At 36.1% G+C, this 21,927-nt stretch overlaps 2 protein-coding genes across 2 annotated transcripts; one reads left to right on the top strand and one right to left on the bottom strand.

Moving 5' to 3' along the window:
* The first annotated feature begins 850 nt into the window (after positions 1-850).
* st8sia4 (ST8 alpha-N-acetyl-neuraminide alpha-2,8-sialyltransferase 4) lies at positions 851-8,692 on the top strand. The gene is made up of 5 exons (XM_052566593.1): positions 851-1,069; positions 3,647-3,775; positions 3,971-4,228; positions 6,119-6,412; positions 7,493-8,692. The coding sequence occupies exons 1-5, from the start codon at positions 957-959 to the stop codon at positions 7,773-7,775; spliced, it is 1,077 nt and encodes a 358-aa protein (XP_052422553.1). The 5' UTR covers positions 851-956; the 3' UTR covers positions 7,776-8,692.
* A 146-nt stretch (positions 8,693-8,838) lies between these two features.
* Positions 8,839-21,221, bottom strand: LOC127965887 (uncharacterized). The gene is made up of 13 exons (XM_052566592.1): positions 21,083-21,221; positions 20,334-20,429; positions 17,917-20,046; positions 17,076-17,243; positions 16,435-16,605; positions 16,260-16,361; positions 15,032-15,142; positions 14,105-14,283; positions 13,872-14,029; positions 13,379-13,421; positions 13,005-13,191; positions 12,406-12,541; positions 8,839-11,138 (listed from the first exon to the last, which is right to left on the bottom strand). The coding sequence occupies exons 2-13, from the start codon at positions 20,392-20,394 to the stop codon at positions 11,039-11,041; spliced, it is 3,546 nt and encodes a 1,181-aa protein (XP_052422552.1). The 5' UTR covers positions 20,395-20,429; positions 21,083-21,221; the 3' UTR covers positions 8,839-11,038.
* Positions 21,222-21,927: the final 706 nt, after the last annotated feature.

Below are 21,927 nucleotides of genomic sequence, written 5' to 3'. Positions count from 1 at the left end.
AGCAATCCACTACTAGCTCTGCACCCATTTACCTAAATTCATTACTTCTGACTTATGTGCCCTCTAAAAGCTTGCATTATGCAAGTGTACGTCAGTTGATTGTACCATCCCAAAGCAGCACAAAGTCACTTTTAAGGACTTTTAAATTAAATGTTCCCTCCTGGTGGAATTAAAACTCAATCTGAGCAGAGTCCTTAGCCATCTTCAAGAATCATCTTAAAACACATCTCTTCCATCTTTATTTGACCCTCTAACTTTAGCTCCCACTATTATAATTCTATTCTTTAAAAAAAAAATATTTTTGTATTCTATCTGTTTTCTTTTCACGTATTATACAATTAACAAAAGCAAGCATTAACAAACCTCTAACCCTAGCTTGCCCTATTCTTTTTTGTATTCTATCGGTTTTCTTTTGCTTTATTATGTTATTTAAAAGCCCTTGCTACGTGTACTGCTTTAAGCTAACTGAGATTTGTTATATACTTGCATATCATTGCTCTTTTGTTGATTTTGATTGCTTCCATTGTCCTCATTTGTAAGTCGCTTTGGCTAAAAGCATCTGCTAAATAACTAAATGTAAATGTAATGTACAAGATTAAGATTAAGATGGGTTAAAGTAATCTAACAATAATCTTGTGTTAGCCTGAGTGTAATGTAGGTAGCTACTGGACAACGTTATAATTTCCTTTATGTAATTTGGAATCAGAACCGGATGACAGCTCTGCTCGCGACTGGTTCGATTAGAAATTTATTATTCATAGCATGGAGCCTGAGTTATTGGCTCCTGTACGTGTCACTCACAGCCCGCGCGCGCGCGTGTGTGTGTGTTAGAGAGAGAGAGAGAGAGAGAGAGAGAGAGAGAGAGAGAGAGAGAGAGAGAGTTGTTGTGTGCACTACAGCTGAGCACGCTTTCTTTCTTGTCATCTCCACACACTTTCGCTCGATTCGTGTGTGAAATGCGACTTACACGGAAACGGTGGACTATCTGCACCATAAGCATCCTGCTGATAGTCTACAAGACGAGAGAAATGGGCAGAAATGAAGCGCATCAGAAGACGGGACTGACAGGGTGAGGGCTCTTCTGCTGTTACAGAATTAGCGCTCCTCTTCTAATGAACATCGAGTCTGATTAAGGTGTAGCTTATATGTGTATCTCATTAAACAAGACACCCATTTATGTTCGTTTATTTAATGGTTTGTTTCATAAACCTCCTATTGTGAACTATAGTTCATGTGCCCCGCTGTTGTTCCATCTCAATTAAATTAAGATCGATTCACACTAACTGCCCTTTGTTTGAGTCGAAATAGCCATTTTATTCTTACACCCCAGTTGTGAAAAAGACGTGTAATTCATTGAATGTGCCATTGTATATAGACTACTAGACTACTTAAGTATATTTTAGACACTTTTATACATTAATAAACTGTATTTGAAAATACTATATCATTAATTAACTTAAATCTTTTTATTATTAGTAGTAGAAGCCTGTTTTAAAGTATGCTAAAATGTATACAAGGCCTTCATACCTACATTGACTTTTCATGAAATTGAAATGTCAAATCTTTTAATCAGTATATCTATTATTATAATGCCTAAACAGAAGTGTTTGTCAAAATGAGTTGCAGTTTCCCAGGGCTCTTGAAATTGAGTTTTGTGTAAACATTTTTCCAAATGTTTTAAGTTTGAAATGCATGGGAAATTTAGATGAATCACTGACAAACTTGCACTTGTTTTGTTCCAGGAACTGAAAAAAAAATGTGGTCAAGTTCATACTTGCTCATAATCTGCTTCACTTCAGAATACACGCGCTCAGAATTGGGCAATTTTAGTTTTTCACCACTGATGAGTTAATGAACTTTATCTTTGTGCCATAAAAACATAGAATGCGCACTTCTTTTTAGATGACTTTGTGATTTGCTTCTGACATGTGTGTGTGTGTGTTGTCGGGTAAGTGAGAGGACAGTAGACAGCTTCTGCTCATCAGATGTGGTTTCCTTTTGTTTTGTTTTTGTCTCATTACGCATTATTTAAAAACAGAAGTGGAAAAAAACTGCTTCTGAAGATGAGTCTGCTGTCATGTTTCGATTTGATTTCATATTATATAAATCTTTTAACGCCTTGCAGAAACAGTTTGCTCATTTTCAACATGCAGATCTAAAAACTCACCTCTCAAAGAAAAAAAAAAGTTTGTTAATAAGTGATAACAAGAACAAGAAGATTGTTTTTTTAGTACAAATATGTACAAATTAAATCAAGATGCATTTAGAAGCAAAACTACGGTAAGTGTTATTCTCTAAATATGTATCAAACTTAAGTTTATGAGTTTGTTTACAAAAAGAATCTAAATTAAAAAAAAATCTATCAAGGTAAGAAAAATAACAATCAATCAATTAAGTTTTTTCCCATTAATTTTCAAATGTATCTTGGTTTAAGAATATTATTTGTATTTGTACTTATTTGTAAATATATTTGTACTGGAAAACAAGACAAAAATACTGAGTAAAAAATGTTTTACTTATTTATTTATTTATTTTTTGCTGAGTAATAATGTAATAGCATGGTAGATGAAGGATTGTAAGAAATGTATTTATTGATGAAAACAAAACTCAGGAACACAGGACTGCAGAGAATATACCACAGCATTTTACAAAAACACACAAAAAGCCAAACAAGACTGGACAAATGACACCTGAAACACAATATATTGGATAATGAGAACAAGAAGCTGATGTGCAACAGGGTTATTAAGGTTAAATTAAACTAAAACCAATAATAAAGAAACATTTTCATTACTTGAAGTAAACATTAATTGAAATAAAATTGTAAAAATTATTATTTCATTTCAACTATTTGCAAGGCAATATTTATAATTTAGGTTAAGTACCAAAAATAACTAAAACTTAAATTGAAACAGGAAAATATAAAAAAAAGGTCACTTTATTTTAAGGATCGGTTTTTACTAACATGCATATCACTAGCATATTGGTTGTTTATTAGTACTTATAAAGCACATTTTCTGATATTTTAGATCCCTTAATCCACCCAATACTTAATACTTTACTGTCAATAAATAAGCAGCTAATTAGGAGTTTAGTGAGACAAAAGTAATTGTTAATAGTTAATAGTGAGAATTGGGCCTTAAAATTAAGTGTGATCAAATTCTACTTAAAAATATTAACAATATCAATATCACTGATACTAAATAACAATGATATGCAAAATAGATGACAAGAAAACCAATCAAAAACAAATACATAAATAAATAAAAAAAAGACAGATACAACATACAAAATACAAATTAAGAGTCCACAACTGCTTCAAAATAAGAGTCCAAAATAAGAACAAAATGTACTTTGTAATGTGTCAAATGCACTGGTCTCTGCATAGAGGTTTGGTTGAGTGATATTTCTGTTATTTGATGAGGCTGATGGCAACGTCTTAAACTAACTTCTTTCTTTCTTTTTTTCTTTCTTTCTATAGATAGATAGATAGATAGATAGATACCTTGATGGAAACCAGTACTGTACCGTGTATATGATCCTTTGTTTTTGTTTTTGAGTGTAACTACATGAACACAATATCAAACCCAACAGAATTATCAGCACTAGTGTGTATAGTTACTATGCCACATTTCCATTGGAACAGGAAGTCTGAGCCCAGCTCTACTAGACTGATGGTCAACGGCTCCGATAAACTGTTCGGCTTTAGTTTAAGTGATCTGAGTGATATGGGAGTGGGATGGAAGATTAATGCCACCCTTGGGACCATTATAAGGTGAGTAACCTGCACGAATTTAAAATGCATACAGCACATAAAGCACAGTTTTGAGAGGGAAGAGTGTTAGAGATATTCAGTGCTATGACTCACTCAGAGCATGACTTCATAGGGTCATTTCTAGAGCATGTTTGGATGGTATGGTTATGAACTAATGAGTCATCTATTGTCCTGATCTGCTTCAACCTGTGGAAGGAAGGACGTGCTTCGCTTCTTGGATGCAGAGAGAGACGTGTCTGTAATCAAGAGCAGTTTCAAACCGGGCGATACCATCCACTATGTTCTGGACCGGCGCAGGACATTCAATATTTCTCAGACTCTACACAGTTTACTTCCCGAAGTCTCTCCACTGAAGAACAAGACGTTCAAGACCTGTGCTGTGGTGGGAAACTCAGGTGTTCTCCTGAAGAGCGGATGTGGGAAGGAGATAGACAGCCATGGATTTGTTATACGGTAATGTATTTACGTCTTTACAGTGATCTAATCATTACCGTCTTATGGCAAGGCATGCAGTCTAACAAGGTCTAAACGCTAATTTTTCCTCTCACTGAATAAGTGTTTTCCTGCTGGTAACTTGACTCGAATACTATTTGATCCCATTTTTGGAAATTTGAACCAGGAACAAAAGCTCAAAGTAATTTAGAGCTTCACATGACTTGTACATTCTGTAGTACTGAATTATTTGCACTGTTATCACCCCAAAATGAAGGTCAAATTCTTGCATTTACAAACCATTAACTATGACTTTTGCCTCGACAAACTAATAACCTGTTTATTAATAGTTAGTAAGGTAGTTATGTTCAGGGATTGGGTAGGACTTGCCAGGAGTTGCTGTGAAGAGCACGATGCAGGAGCAGGATAAGGAAACCACATTTATTGTTAAGTGAAACTCTGAGAACTGGGAAAACACAATCTCTATAACATTGATGACATTGAACAGTAGCGAAACGAGGAACTGATGAGGATAATTAAGGGAACACAGGTGAATGGAATGACAATCAAACATGAGGTAAAACTATGACACAGAGCACAAGGGGAAGGAAAACAGAATAAAACAGGAACACAGAACATCCAGGGCTTGACAGGATTGGGGATGTATGCTCATGCAGAATATGTGCTTTATAAGAACTAATGAACAGCCAATATGTTAATAATAGGCATGCTAATAAGCAACTAGTTAATAGTGAGAAAAGTTCCCTATACTAAAGTTTAAGCCTTTTTCAGCTATATATATATATATATATATATATATATATATATATATATATATATATATATATATATATATATATATATATATATATATATATATATATATATTTGGATTTCATTTTAATATTTCCTGTTTTCAAAGTAGTAACTTTGCTGTGCATTAGTTATTTTAGTACTAAATAAATAAAAATTAAATTGAGAAAAATTGTTGCCTGAAATAAAACTGAAATAAAATTATATGTATATATATATATATATATATATATATTTTTTTTTTTTTTTTTTTTTTTTTTTTTCAGTTACTTTTTGTTTAATGTTAAGTAATTACATTTTGTATGGTTTAGTTTTAATTAACAATAATAATTCCATTAACAATAATAATAAATACTTGAACAATAATGAATACTTGAATACAAAAATGAAACTGGAACTGAAATGGAACTTGGAACTGAAGATGTTAGATGGTATATATGACAAAAAAATAAAAAAATAAATCAAATTAAATGAAGGAATCAATTTAAAAAATAGCATTTATAACTTGTACACTCTTGTAGACTGAGTCCAAAATATTTCTCCTAAATTTCCGCATGTTAAAAAATAAATATGACCTCATGTTGTGTCAATCACGTTTATACACTACATCCTAAAATATTTATAAATAAATAAAAATTAAAAAATGGATCTGATTGGCGTTTTTCCACATACGTAGCATGCATTTTGAGAGAAAAAGAAGACGAATATGAAAAGAAAATGTAAAAACACATGCATATTTCTGACTCAGTGTACGAGGGACTTTTGAAGCCAAACTATTGCTTTATATGAAGAACACACCTGAATTGTAAGTAATTATTCACTGATAATCTCTACTTTGAATCTCATCTGCACCTGCACTTGTATTAAAATCAGATATGCGGTATTAAATACTCAGGTTTGTTTCACATGATTGAATGTGATTTTTTTTTTTTTTGGTTATGTGGTGCTCAGTATTCTCAGTCCAAATTATTAAAGAGCAGTATTAAAACATCAGTGTTTTTAGTTTGTTCTTTAAACTCTCATTTATTTGTCTTATTTTCCATGTATTCTTGAAGCCCCCCGTCTCTGACCATTGCCTGTTCTTTGATCCCCGAGCAGATGTAACCTCGCTCCTCTGGTGGAGTTTGCAGATGATGTGGGTTTGAGATCAGACTTCACCACTATGAACCCCTCCGTGATCCCACGGGTGTACGGGGCTCTGCGGGACGAACGACAGCAGGAGCGATTCATTCGGCGTCTACAGCAGCTGAACAACAGCGTGCTCTGGATCCCAGCCTTCATGGTGAAGGGTGGAGAGAGGCACGTGGAGATCGTGAACCAGCTCATTCTTAAACACAAACTCAAAGTGCGCACGGCATATCCTTCACTCCGCCTGATCCACGCTGTACGAGGGTGAGTCAGGACATTTACAATTCCTGGTTTTCATTTGATTCGAAGTAACGTGAAAGAGTGCAGAACTGTAATTCTAATTCATAAGCAATGAAGTAAAATTTAAACCGATTTAAGATTCCAAAAATTGTAAAAATTTAAGTAACATCACTTTTGGAATTTTGGTTAAAAATAATAATTTTTAAAGTTGGAAGATTTTTTAAAGCCAGATTTAATAAACAGCGCAAATTAGCGCTAGAACGCAATTCCATAAAAGCACCTTTGGGAGGGAAAATTCTGCATGTGATTTACTAACAATAAATTTAATGCACACATTAAAAAACACAGACACAGCTAAATCATTTCCATAATGATCAGCTCAATCTGCCAAGTGCAGCACAAGTTACCGCCTGCTTTTTTTGGGCCAATAAATAATGGCGCAAATACTAGCTCAAATGTTAGTAAATCGTATTGTGTGATCCATTTAAATAGTCTCTTCTCATAACCTACAAACCTACACCTACAAATACATATTCAATAAGGTCAGTCGCAAAAATAACTGTCCACGCCTTTTCAGCTACAATTCTTCACTTTGCATCTTTAGTAAATCCTGACAGTACTATGTACTGGAGCAAGCTATTAGTAAATCTGCCCTTAGAAGAAGTGATTTTACATTTCAGTCGTGGCCTAATGGTTAGAGAGTCGGACTCCCAATCGAAAGGTTGTGAGTTTGAGTCCCGGGCTTGCAGGAATTGTGGGTGGGGGGAGTGCATGAACAGTTCTCTCTCCACCTTCAATACCACGACTTAGGTGCCCTTGAGCAAGGCATCGAACCCCCAACTGCTCCCCGGGCACCGCAGCATAAATGGCTGCCCACTGCTCCGGGTGTGTGCTCACAGTGTGTGTGTGTGTGTGTTCACTGCTCTGTGTGTGTGCATTTCGGATGGGTTAAATGCAGAGCACAAATTCTGAGTATGGGTCACCATACTTGGCTGAATGTCACGTCACTTTCACTTTCATAATACAATGAAGACTGAAAATTGGTACTATAATGCCTATAGTACATAATTCAAAAGTTACAAGCAATGTCTGTTTATTTCTTAGGTACTGGCTGACAAATAAGATAAATATCAAACGACCCTCTACTGGATTATTGATGTACACAATGGCTACGCGCTTCTGTGATGAAATACACCTGTATGGATTCTGGCCTTTCCCCAGAGATGGAAACGGAAACCCTGTTAAATATCATTACTATGACGGACTGAGATATCGCTATTTTTCTAATGCGGGTCCCCACCGGATGCCGCTGGAGTTTAAAACGCTGAAGAGACTGCACAGCAAGGGTGCGCTCAAACTGACCACGTCTAAATGCACATACCCTTGACGTGCAGCTCATGAACTCAAGTGAAGACTAATGTGTTTGGAGAAGGAGCGTGCCTTCAACTGCAAACTGTTCGTCCTGTGACACTTCTGATTCGTTTACTACAGGGAAAGTGCAATGCTGGACACTGAACAAACTACTGTTGTTTCCAAATGACAAATGAGACAGTCCTGCTTAGTGTGCGTTGATATTACAATCTTGGTAAGTGATCTTGTCTGAAAATGTCTTACACCAAAGTTGCCAAAGATACTGTATTTGTAGTATATAGAAATATAATTATTTTTTGATTCCCACATGTCCAAACAACTTCTTGAGCTGGTTCTTTGCGGTTCCCTTTTCAGGGCAAAAACAAACAAACAAAAAGCAAAAGTAAAATCATGTGAATTTATATTGAATTCCAGTTATAGCAAATGGTAACTTGGTCTGGTTTCATCCACAGTATCCACTTTTTTATTTACTGGAAATTTTAATAATAAGTGTAAAGGATTTTCTATTAATGTGAAATAAAAGGAACACATGTCTGGTTTGTTGTCAATGCACCTTATAGTTAAACCTAAAAAAGGAAAACACTGGTATATATCAGTCACAGAATGTACTACTGAATGTATTACATACTGTATATGTTGTCAAAGTCAAATGTACTGCTGTATGTCCGATTATATTGGCATGCCTGAAACATTAATAATGCCTCACATTATTTATGTGACATTACATTGTGTGTGTTACTGGTGAGTTAAGTAAAAACATTCGGAGGAGATTATTAATGCAGAATTGTTTTAATCTTAAAACGTGAGCAAAAAATGTGAATGTATAACATAAGGCCTTACATGAAATGCCTCAAGAGTTTTGTTTTTCTACTTCAGTGTATTCTTTTATTTATACTGTAACGTATTTTGTATTTTAAACTGATGTTAAATGCGTTTCGTAGCATTTTTGTGTTTTTATTTCATTTGTTTTGACAGCTTTAAAGTAGATTTTTTTTTTAAAATGGCAAACACCAGTCATCAGTCATCATCTCCAGTCATCATGAAACTCATAGAGGTGTACAAGAACAGCTTCTGTGAGGTAGAACATAATGCAAGTCTGTATTTTGGCAAGCTTCACTGTTTTTTTACATGCAATACAAGCACATCAGTGAACAGACTACATCAAATTCTGGGAACTCATTAGAGGATAGTTACACTTGGCCAAGTGTAATGAATCAGGTTTTTCAGGCCACATAAATAGCTTGAAATGAATAAAGTGACCAAGTATAAATACTCCCTTATGTTGTAAAAATACAAATCTTATCAAACTGTAAAACTGTAAAACCATCCAATACTAATACAAATATTAATACAAAAACCCATAAATGTAGCATTAGTTATATAAAGAATAGTAAAAGTCATAGTATTGTCATCAAATGATTAAACGAGCTAAAACAAGAATTAAGATCGTCCATTGCATCCTATCTGAAGAGGAATAAAGGTTTTAAGGAAATGTGTGTTATATACAATAACAATGGCAGTGTCTTAACATAAAATGGAAAACATCATAAGAATACACTGTGACACTTTATAATAACTGCATGCTATTAATCATTAATTACGCATTAGTAAACAGATAGTTCATAATTTATAAAGCATTAATAGACATTAATAAGCAGTTATAAATACAGATATAAATTCTTTATTCTTGATTTAAAAGCATATCTATAATGTTTTTAATAATTTTATTGTCATACTTTATTCATGATCAATTTATCATTTCTCAATGAAGTATAGCATTATTTACAAACCAGTTATTTAGGAGTTGCCAGTGATCCATAAGATCACAAGAAATTGTAAGTAAATGTAGTGAATTCAGGTAGTTATAAAGCATTTAGTAGTGGTCAGTTAACTATTTATGTGAGCTCATCTAAAGTGAGGACTAGTTATGCCTTGTAAAGCATTTATAAAGGATATTTAAAGGCTCAGTTATCTTCTAAACAGAAAAAAGGAAACAAACACAACACAGTGATACAGAACATAGAAATATTAACAGCCTTTAAATAGTAAAAAAAAGTAAAAGTAAAATCTTTTCAAGGCATAAATAGTCCTCACTTTAGATGAGCTCACAAAAATAGTTAACTAACAACTACATGAATTAACCCTGAATTACAGTAGAAATACATGTTAATAAACCATTTATTAACACTATAAGTAACTATTACTATATGTCTGAATGAAAAGATGTATGAATGCACATTTAAATAGTTTATTAACCATTTAGTTACAATTTCTTAGTGACCTTATGAACCACTGACAACTCCTTAATAACTGGTGTGTAAATAATGCTATACTTCATTTAGAAATTATAAATTGATCATTAATAAAGTATGAAAAAACAATTAGTAAATACATTATAGATATGCTTTTAAATCAGGTATAAAGCATTTATATCTGTATTTATAAACTGCTTATTAATATCTATTAATGCTTTATAAATGATTAATTAACTGTTTCCTAATGCTTAACTAATGATTAATAGCGTGCAGTTATTATAAAGTGTGAATACACAAACAGGTTTACAGAAATGCATGCCATCCTTCTTCCTTAACCTGTCCTCTGAATGCATGGAACATCTGAATGGTTAAGTGGACCTAAAACAATCATCGCTTCAAATGAAAGACTTGAGAGAATTAGAGAAAAGAGTTTGATGTAACTCTGAGGTTTCTATTTCTATGCCTCCAGCTTTCGTCACTGCACAGGTTACCATGACAACTTCATGCACTGGCTGCTGCTGAACTGTCAAAAAAGCACTTGAATATTATACATGGAGAAATTTTAGGTTTCATCATGACTATTTACACTAGATGATTTGATCTTGTAGTTTCAATGAGTTAAATTGTTCTATTTTGTGTTCATACCACTCCAATATCAATTTGTCTTTTAGTTTTGGTAAATAAGTAAATGCAGTCTCAAGATCAGTTTATCAAAAGAGTAAAGATCTGATTACAAGTTTCAGCACTGTACAACTAAACTTTCTGATACTCGATGCTAATTTGGCGTCATGTATCTGTAAGGCTATGCGTTTGAGCCATTTAGGCTTGAGAGCTTCACCATTATCAACCAAAGTGATGCTCTTGTAGTCCACCAAGACCCAAACCAATGAACCTGTCCACCTGAAGTCTGAAGTTATTATTGTGCACAATGATCTAATTTTAAGAGAAAATTAGGAGATCCTCATGCTATGGTTTGAACACGGTCGTGCTTGTTGAGGAACGCCTGTCCCGTAATCAGTCTTGTTCACATTCTTTTTTCCTCGGATGGGCGGCTCATGTAGTTCTGAATTGCCTGATGCAATGGCAGCCATTTTCCTGTAGATGATTTTATTGCACTAATCCATCTGAAAACAGAAGAGAAAAAGATGATGTTAATTCCTGCCATTTCATCCATGTGTTGCCTAAAGCCTTCCTGTCAGAAACCTGCCTGTGTTTTATAACTAGCATGACTTTAGGCTAGCTGCAGTGTTTCAGTGCAGTGTCACCTAGTGGTCAGGAGATATGAAAAAATGGCTATTTTTGTGTATAACTTTTTTTCACAAACATATACAACTAAAATTAATTAATATGATACGACAAAACATTTTTAGCAGTCCAAAGAATGACTCAAACACCAAATTGTATTAGAAAAAAATACTGGAACTGGTAAGTGCTTAAGTTAAATCTTTAGATTTTTATAATTGTTCAAAAGAAATGTGCTCTTCTTGACAGCTAGGTTTGTTCTTTGCGATAAATAATAAAAAATAGTACTGTTTGATAAAGGAATGGTTCACTGAAAGATGATAAACAATTTGTCATCATTTGCTCACCCTTGTGTCGCTACAAACCTGTATAAGCTTCTTTCTTATGTCGAACACAAAATGAGATGTTCTAAAGAATTTTAAACAGCCAAACAGTTGTCGGCCACCATTGACTTCAATAGTAAGGAAATAAATACTATAGGAGTCAATGGAGACCATCAGCTACTGAAGAAAAATATCTTCTTTATGTTCAACATAAGTAAGAAGAAGTTCAAGGTTTGGAACGACATGATGGTGAGTAAATGATGACAAAATGTTCATTTTTGAGCAAACTATTCCTTTAATATAAATTTTTTTAATTGAGCAGTTTTGTAGACTGATAATTCAAAACAAAACAACAACAAAATATTTTCAGCACTTCTGACATTCCCACTTGTTCTAAAGGTTTAATTTTACAATAATACTGTAAAATATCTTACTGTTTTTTTTTTTTTTTTTTTTTGTGTAAGTGGCCTTAAAGGAACACTGTTTTTGAAAATAGGCTTATTTTCCAACTCCCCTAGTGTTAAGAAGTTGAGTTTTACTGTTTTCTAATCCACTCAGCCAATCTCCAGGTCTGGCTGTAGCACTTTTAATCAGATGCAATGATCTATGCTAAGCTAAGCTAACAGTGCTACAACCAGACCCGGAGATCAGCTGAGTGGATTGGAAAATGGTAAAACTCAACTGTTTAACTCTAGGGAAGTTGGAAAATGAGCCTTTTTTTAAAAATAGTGGAGTGTTCCTTTGACTACCATACTGAATATTAAATGCATTTACTGAATGCTTTTTAAATGCATGATTGAACACTATTCAATATCAAGTTCATTACCGTTTGTTCTCGTTTGCATTCTCTGCGCTGAGGTAGAACACTTGAAAATCTTCAGACGGAGGTCTGAGCTCAATAGCAGCTCTTCTGGATCCCATCGGCTGATCTCTCACTGTGTAGCCATGCAGGTATATTCCTCCTGCAACAAGACAAATGAGAGCTACTGTATTAGCCGTCATAGCAAAGCAAGAAAACTGAAAACATTTGCATGAAAGAACATAAATAAACTGTGAGTATGTCTGATATATACACTATTTGGACACCTGACCATTAATCAAATTGCATTCTAAACACAGAGACGTTCATATGGACGTTAGTCCCTCCGTCTGCAGCTATGGCACTTCCACTTTTCTGAGAAGGCTTTCCACAAGATTTTGGAGTGCTTCTGTGGGAACTTTTGCCAGGCAAGGTCAGGTACATACACTACTGTGCTAAAGTCTATCACCAACAAAAAATAGTTTTATGTCAGTTGTTTCTATCTTTTGCAGTAGGAAATATCAGTTTACATCTCACAAACATTCTTCTTGCCATTAACTGTAATCATAATCATATCATAATTGTGAACCATTATAGCAGTTGCACTGTTAACAGACGTAGGCTACCTATCGCGCAGGTCGACCGAATGCTGGCGTAGAAATAGAGGCATCCGTCTTTCAACACACAGTAGTGCTGCTCCCACGAGTCCTTGCTCCTGTCCAGCTGGTGCAGTAACCCAAGGCATTCTGGGTTCTTGACTGCCAGAGGGGGCAGGTTTGAGTTGTGTCGAGTCACATCCACCCACACGTGATCCTGTCTCAACAAGCACCATCATTAGCGTTATGAGCATTACCACAACAACATCAGTCGCTTTCAGCCAATGCGGTTCAGTTTATTCAATCATCCTGTACTTTTGCATTAATAGAGTATATATATAGAAAATAGATATGTGTAATGATGCCACAGCAAATAATGCATGCAGAAATGATTAGGAAGTTACCTGTGTAATAGGATGAACTGCTCTGTCCATAGCCTCCAGCCACCTGGGAAACAAACAATTACAAACTCATCTGTTAGATGGGTTTTTGGTATATAAGTTAATAATCAGTCCCTCTGAAACAAGCTGGATGGCAGAATGCAAACAACAACATTCAGTCTTGTTGCATGGGAAAGGCTCTATGAGTCTAAAGTGTTGAGAAAACTAATTTGAAACCAGCTTTTGTGACAAGCTACACTGTGAATCCTGATTCTTCGGGACCACCTTCAAGAACCACCCCAACTTTATGTGATAGTGGAGGATGCTTGTACCATTGATTGTTTTGTTTTTTTCAACTGCTTAAACACAAAATCTTTACTTGTCACAATTTCTGACACTCAAATAAAGAAGCATACACCAAATCTGCAAAACCATATGCTAATTCTCAGCCCTTTTAAAATACTTTTTGCAAAACACAACACACAATTCTCTTTGTAACACACATAAATGTCCTCACCTCTTCATCTCTTGGTTTGATGAGGCACACAGGTAGTAAACTCGGTTCCCAGACACAGGGCAGCATCTGAACACAAACGGCTTTCCTAAACTGCAGTCGGCCTCCACCACAGCTCCTTCCAGACTCACCACAGACTGAGCTGGGCTCTTCCCTTCATCCTGTCAATGAGAAACCAAGTTTACATGGCAATGCACCTTCAGATTTGTTGGGATGAAGCAGAGAGCTGCACTCACACGCTTGTTTCTGTAGTAATAGAGGCAGCAGTCGTGTCTGAGCACAAACCATCTCTTTCTCCAGCCCTTCAGCAAACTGGACTGAGTCCTCTTATGCAAGTAACCCCTGCACGCCGGTCGAGGAGTGTTCGGCATTCGACCGATGTCCGAGCCAATGGTCAGAGTCAAAATATCTGGGCCTTTATTATTCAAACCAGAAATGACACAAAACAATTAGTTATACAATAGCACCGGTAAGACTTTATCTTGGTAGTCCACTTTAAATAACATTGCAACTGTATGCTGGGAAGGTGACTTTGGAAATGTAATAGGTTACAGATTACAATCTAATAAGTGGTGTAACTTATAACAATAGCTTGGACAAAACAGGTCATCTGTTATCGAAGAAGCATGTGTCCTAAACTGCTGAAACATTGGTGTCTCATATTTTAAAGCAGTCAGTGCAAGTTATGAAAAAAATGTCATCTGTATATGGACGTGTGCAAATATAAACCTCTTTGTAATCATTTCATAAGTAACTGTAATTTAATACAATTACATTCTCAGTAACTGTACCTGATTAAAATTACATTTATTTTGGGTAACACTTTATTTTAAGGTCTCCTTGTTACACGTTACATGTTCTTACTTACATGCATAATTACATGCAAGTAACCCTAATCCTAACCATATAGTAACTACATGTTGTTCATTAATATTATTCTGCTCCTAAATGTATAATTACACTGTAACAAGCACACCTTAAAATAAAGTGTAACCTTATTATTTTGTGATTAAATTAATTATATGTAACTAGTTGCTTCCCAGCACTGCAGCTATATGTCAAACTACCAGTCAATGTACAGGGGTTGAAACCAACAAACCTTAATCTAAAATCACCTCAAAATATCAAACCCTTGTCCATGCAGTAATAGGTGTCCACAATACCTTGTCGTGCGAGGTCAGCCGCTTCTGAGTGTGGCACCATCGTGACATCGGTGCCGTTGACCGCCAGCACATAGTCTCCAACCTGCAGACCTGCCTCCTCCGCTGCTCCATCTGAAACACAGACGACTGACCGCTCAACATCCCAGGAACATGGCACACGAACGACACACTTTGTGCTACTAGAGTTTACAATGAGTTAGCATTTAGAGAACTGAAAAGAAAGTCTGGTGTCTATTCTTGCATTGTCCATCTGCTCGTGGTAGATTTGCAAAACTAACCCATGTGATTAAAGCATAGTAGCAGAGCTGAAAAACCTAAGAATGAAGCTCTACTCCTAAACCGATCACGAAATACACAAATGAGACTGTACACATTAATCTGAATATACTGACGTTTGTAATGTAAGTGTTACTGTTCAGTCATGCATTTGTGGCCATATATATGTGCCATAGTTTTATAGCACTACAACTACAACAACTCTTTCAGTAATCTCATTCAAATCTAGCGCGTTTTCTTTAATGCATTTGACTGACACTGTAATCTATGGTGACTCAAGATTATTAGCAATAATGATAATGATCAGTAACTACAATGCATATTCAGTATTAATACCATGCTTTGAAGTTGCCAGTAGGGAGAAAGACCTAAGGCTTAGGCTACTTGTGAATTTACAGACATAGACGTCAAGTTCAACTGCTAACCAGTAACATACACTGTCAAAGTTGCACAAAATGTCATGCACATTTATTATATTATATTTTTGCACAAAGGCATGTTCAGAATGTAAAGACATATTTAAAACAAGTGTGTTAAAATATCTACTATTTAGTGGATTTTCTCAAGTGTCCTACATGTCCTGTGTACTGCAGTTTTGTCTCTTTAAAAGCCTGATTGGTTCCGAATGTTGTTATCGTTCACAATCTGATTTTAATGATATTGTTCCTTTGTGTCTACAAAATCAGACATCAGAAGACTACAGAGAACGAGCTGGACTGCCGAAAGGATTATTGGTGCTCCCCTGTCCACCCTTCAAGAATTATATACATCCAGAGTGAGGAAAAGGGCTCAGAATATCATACTTAGCGATAAAGCTCTTTTGATTCTGATTCTGATTATTCAATGCTTTCAAGCTAGTATTTTTATAAAATCTAATTTCAAAAATAACTAGTGAGTTTCTCATTCTGTTACCTTGCCAAGCACCAGATATGTGTTCTTGATAATAACTTACTTGTGTCCACCTCAGTGACCACGATGGGTTTGGAGAACTGAATCCTGAAGCCCCAGGGATACTCGCCCATGCCTTTGCTGATTTTCACCGTCCGCTCGCGAACTGAAACATTATGCATTTTAAACACTGCAAATCATAAATAGCCTATACTCATCTGAGAATGTGATGAACCCACCTGCTGCTGGTCGAGTACAGCTGCTGAGACAGTGTGCACTTTCATCCTGCTTAACTTCATCTCCATGGTAGATCCATGATACTGAGTGAAAGGTTTCTGTGTAAAATCCTCTGTCCTCGATATCCCGCGCTGACATGTCCCCTGAACGAGTGTCCTCAGAGTTCATTGTGTCTTAATGACCAAAAAACAGAAGACAATGTTTCAAATAAAAATGCATTCTATCTACAGTAGACAACGTTTTGATTATAGTCATTTTGATAGTACAACTTGTTCTTAATACAAGACCAAACTACCAAAAATATGCCAGAAATCTGGCGTATCAAACACACTAGTTGGGAGCTGAATGCAGGAGAGTACGACTTAGTTTAAAGTGATAGTTTAAATTGACTGAAATTAGTAAATTCCCTGTCCTCCTTAAATAAATAAGGCTACATTAATAAATGTATGTAATATTTAATATATGCAAATAGCATTAAGTGTAATTATTAGCTTCAGATGAGCAAGTGTAAACTGAGAATTTAGACTTCATGGTCACCCTGCTTTAAATTCATTTTTTGTGACCTGATATGTGTTGCCATAAATAGGACAAAATGCATTTATTGCACAAAAACTTCCTTTGAAACCAATATGTAAGTGTATACCTGATTCCTCTGTGATATTGCTAGTAATAGAGCTTCCTCCTGCAGAGCTGCGCTGTTTGCTCTCCTTGAAGAGCTTGCGTCTCCTTGCCCAGCTGTCTGAATGCTCCTCTGAATCTTTATGAATGAAATCTGTTGGAGGCCTGAGGTGCTCTTTGACCTCTAATGAATCTATGGATGATAAAACACACAAAAATCGATAGGTATGATTACAGCAACATTGCAAAGCCAAAGCCAACAAAATACTGTTTTAGTCATTTTCAGCTTCAGGGCACAGATTGGTGGCCCAACATAGATGATCCTACAAAACAACTGTTAACAAAAATGTCCAGAAATCTGGCCATTTGTAAAACAATCTGCAAAATTATTGAAATGAAAGGGTAAATGGGAAAAATTATGGTTTTGGTTGCTAAATGACTCTCTAAATGTTTGTCCCCTTTCATGTAAATTCTTACCATTTTTAAAATGAACATATGCTATAAAACTGAACTAAAACCGCCAGTAGTTAAAGCCTTAATTAGTGAGTCATTGATTCAATACGACTCATTCAAATGATGTAAAGTGAGTCATTTTATGAATATGTCTTTGAATCATTGACTCAACTGATTTATTCAAATACACAAATCATTAAAATACCACTGTGACGTTAAAATTTCATTGCTTATTTAAACTGTAATCAGAAAACCACAATATCATAACTGAAACATGAGCAAGAGAGTGAAACTGTGTGTGAGTGAATATGTTGAGTTTCAGTTTCTCCAGCATTCAGAGTTTAAGGAGGTTGTGACACACCAGTGAAAACCACTTTTTAAGAAAGCGTAGTGCAAAATGGGTCATTGCTTACTTTTTGAGGCACTTTGCCTTTCAGGCAAGTCATTTTTATAAAGTTTGGTTGTCCTATAGACGTCTGTGCTCGTTTTATCCAGGGCTTCATTTGGTCGCACTTCTCCAGACTGTTGAGAGGACGTGTCCGTATGTAAGTTTATTATACTATTTGCAGAAGTTGTGTTTTTTCTTGCTTGTGAGGAATCCTGGAGCTCCTCCACCGCTTCTCTGATGCAGGCAAGGTCGTCTATGGGAGATGCAGAAGGGCTCAAAGCATCAGTCTGACGCTCCTCATCAAACGAGAAGACATGGTTGCCCTGCAGAAATCTCTGCTCACAGTGCCCAGTGATTATCGTCATTACCGAACCTCTTCGTTTCTGCGGAGCGTCGGCTTCGTCTCTGTCACATGTGTTATGCTTGTCACTGTTGGGTAATCCTTCATCAATTTGTTCCTCAGAGTTGCACAGGGAAGGTGGGATGACATGGATAAGAAGCTCCCTGTGATGTCTCTCCATAGTGTCACCTGGAGAAATGGGCTCATCCGGCTCCAGCATCTCCTCGTCAAAGCCACTTTCATTGACTTCATTCAGCTCAGGCGCACCATCAACGATCATCAAACCAGAACTCGGCTGAAGCTCTGCTGGCCCATGACATCGTTCGCCTCTAAAGAAGACTTCTTCTGGACTCTCATCAGACCTGGATGGATAGAAGGGGTTCTTTGTTGAGCGGAAATCTTTAAACTTGGGAATACAAGAGTCGGGACCGGTTGTAGAGCTTGAGCTTGGTCTATAGCTGCTGCTACTGGAAGATTTGCGGCTCCCAAGCGGACGAAGTCTTTCGTCTTCTACATAAAATCTTCCCATCCTCTCTGCCTGAGAGGGAAGCGACTGAGTGAAAAAAGACGACAGTGTGCCAGAGGAAAACGACTCTCTGTATGAGGGAATGCTCTCTCTGGCTTGACTCATTTGATATGACAATCCCGGGTACGTCTTTCGTCGTTTGGGAGGAATGTCCATGTAGCCTGCAGGATGAGTTTCTAGGAAGGCGATGCTGTTGTTGCGCAAGCGCGTCTTCCTTTCATGATTGTCGATGAAGTTTTTAGTGAAAGAGGATCTGTTTATTGAAGCTCTGGGATTCATGAATAAGTGCTGGGGCTCTTTTGTCCCGTTGTCCAGTGTATTCTGGTGTGTAAACTCTTTATACAAGGTAACTTCAGATTCTGGCTGCATGCAATTGGTGTTGTCGTGGCCAGTGAATCTTTCTCTGGGACTGATTTGACAAGATGCAACCTTTTCTGCCAAGAAATCCTGTGCATTACTCTTCTTATCGGCAAATTCATCGGGGGGAGGGATATCCCATAATGCCTCATTATTGAGACTGCTGGGCAGTAAGTGCTGTTTCTGATGTTGCCAGAAATCAGAGGGTGATAAACAAGAGGAGGATCCATCAACCAGTGTGAAATCTGTGTCCGTCTGGCCACCTGTGTTTCCCCAGTGGGAGTTGTTTTGACAGCAGCTTTTACGGCAAGCCACTTCTTCGGGATCGTCCAATGAGCTCTGCTTCTTGGAAGCATGTGATGACTCTGAATTCAGCTCTGCAATGCTAATCTTGTGGCTGATGTTTAGTTTGTTATCTGCTCCTTGTCGGTTGTTTTTTCGAGTTTGATGTTTTTCAGTTCTTAAATGAGTCTCTTCTCTTTTGTCTCGGTGGTTTTGAACGATAAAGGTTGTCTTGATATTTGAATCGTCTGATGTCACAACTTCACTGATCTCAAGCTTCATATTTGGGCTCATGCACTTGACCTCAGTGGTTGTGACTGCTATCACACTACTAACCATTGCTTCATGGCACCGTTCGAACACAACTCTGGGGGAAGACAGTCCAAAGTGATCGATGGTCACAGAATGTGTGATTTTTAACCCTGGACCTCTGTGTGCTGGTTCGGAGTCTTTTTTCTTTGTGTCCTGGAAGAAATCTTCACAACTCCCAGGTCTGTTTTCTTTCTCCGTGGTTGGAGTCTCAGTCTCTTTCTCGTCTTCAGACACTTCATGCTCATGCTCTTTACAGAAGGAGTCAGTTTCTCCCTTCTCTGCAGCTTCCACAGTGTCCACCATTGTGAGTCTTCGGAAATGATATGGAGAGATGCATTCTGTACAAAAAAAAAAAGAAGTTTAGATGCTTTGCATTGTCTTATTTGTAACAGAAGACTTGTTCATTTTTCATGCTGCTTGCTAACGGATCATTTTATCTGGATTACGTAATCAGATTCCAAAAATTAAGAGCTTGTAATTAGATTATATAAAATTTTTGAGATCTCAATGCAGATTTTGTGGCCCCTAATCAGGCACCTGTGTGTGGGCTGTGCTGCAGGTGTGAGCTAAGCGTGACTCAGACAGTGTTTAGAGGATTACGGTCCACATATAGATCAGCACTCACGTTTACTGCTGCTGGAGCTCCGCCTCCTGTGGCTGTGGCTCCTCCTCTTCCTCCGACTCATTCTGCTGGATGACCTGACATCTACAGTCCTCTACACTAAAACATAGAAACATGGGCCAGTCTCATCTTCTGTGGTGTTGTTGTTTGTTTGTAAATAACTCCCATTCATTCAGAAACTAATGAATTAATTGATCAACCCAAAGCAATGTTCATTTATACGAGCTGAAATGTTAAAAATGAAAATGTTGTATTATTGTAGAAATGAACATTAAACTTTTGCTCCTCACTAACACAAACTTCTGTAACACTAACTAACTTATAACACTTACACTATTTCATTTCAAATGATTCTTATACATATAAATTTTTAAAAGCCTGACTATTTCATAGGGTCTCTCGATATAATCATAAAAGCTGTTATAAGAAGTCAACAAACAAATAATAATCACTGCAGAAATGTAACATTAGTTTTTTCTTTCTCATTTAATTGCATTGGTTTGTTATATACTGTACATACATATATATATATATATATATATATATATATATATATATATATATATATATATATATAATTTAAATGGAAGACAAGACATACGATGACAAATGTGTGTGTCTGCCTTGTTTTGCAGACACACAGTTTTACAAGAGTCAGCAAAGTCTTAACCTTGCCATGACAATCACTAACTACAAGAGACACATTCAAGCTATATGAAACTATACAGATCCAGACCAATGTATATTCTTACCTTAAGGCAGTCAGTGCACGTTTCCTTTAGAGAAGTAATGATGTAAAGGCGGTCTCTGCATCAACAGCAGCTGATATCAGGGCACTGTTCCACTTCTTATTGTTCTATTCTTGATATAAAGCCCAGAAGGAGCTTAAATGAACTAATCCTTCTCAGACCCAGCCCTGTGTCAGTGTATGAAACACCCTTCTGAAAGGTAGCCAATCGCATTTCCTATTTAGTTTTTGTAAGGAAATGTACTTATATATATATATATATATATATTAGAAGCCATAGCAGCCAAAAAAACCTAATGTCCCAACTGCTGTGATGTTTGGTCATCAAAAAACAAATCAATGACTTTGTAGCTTTAAGAATTCAACTTGATTTAATTAAGAATTTAGTGTTAACTTTTTAAAATTTCTGTACATTTCCTACTTGCTGAGGTGATACCCGCCTTCAGTCATAAAAAAGACACCACTAAACAGATATAAAAAATACAGTTTTATGCTGTTTGTACATTAATTTGAAGATTGCATGTGAAATTGCAATATAAAAGTATATTTAAAAATTGTCATCATCAATCATGATTGATAAAAAAAGTGTGCAAATAATTAGTTAATATATATAAATTATATATAATTCAGATTTCAAATGGACAAATAAATAAGCAATAAAGCATTTGACATTTATTTTTGCAAATTATTAAACATTACAAATGCATTATGACCATATAATATGTGGTTTGCCAAGTTCTTGTCACGGTACTTGGTTGTAGATAGTGCACGAGTAACCAAAATAGACTTTAATTCCACTTGAACACAAAGAGCAGGAGAGCAAAATAGCATCAACTCACGTGTACCATT

The sequence above is a fragment of the Carassius gibelio genome, chromosome B10 (genome assembly GCF_023724105.1).
Source record: "Carassius gibelio isolate Cgi1373 ecotype wild population from Czech Republic chromosome B10, carGib1.2-hapl.c, whole genome shotgun sequence".
NCBI classification, from domain to species: domain Eukaryota; kingdom Metazoa; phylum Chordata; class Actinopteri; order Cypriniformes; family Cyprinidae; genus Carassius; species Carassius gibelio.
This window is presented reverse-complemented; position numbering and strand designations above follow the sequence as displayed.

Bases quoted from the DNA above. Each gene is read 5' to 3' on its own strand.
- LOC127965887 (XM_052566592.1), bottom strand. From the start codon at position 20,394: ATGAGTCGGAGGAAGAGGAGGAGCCACAGCCACAGGAGGCGGAGCTCC. The intron at 14,284-15,031 runs GTATTGTGGACA...TGAATAATAAAG, and splicing joins GGCTGACCTCGCACGACAAG to GCCCAGATATTTTGACTCTG. The intron at 12,542-13,004 runs GTAGCCTACGTC...GTCTTGTTGCAG, and splicing joins TCGGTCGACCTGCGCGATAG to GAGGAATATACCTGCATGGC.
- st8sia4 (XM_052566593.1), top strand. From the start codon at position 957: ATGCGACTTACACGGAAACGGTGGACTATCTGCACCATAAGCATCCTG. The intron at 1,070-3,646 runs GTGAGGGCTCTT...CCATTGGAACAG, and splicing joins CAGAAGACGGGACTGACAGG to GAAGTCTGAGCCCAGCTCTA. The intron at 6,413-7,492 runs GTGAGTCAGGAC...TTTATTTCTTAG, and splicing joins CTGATCCACGCTGTACGAGG to GTACTGGCTGACAAATAAGA.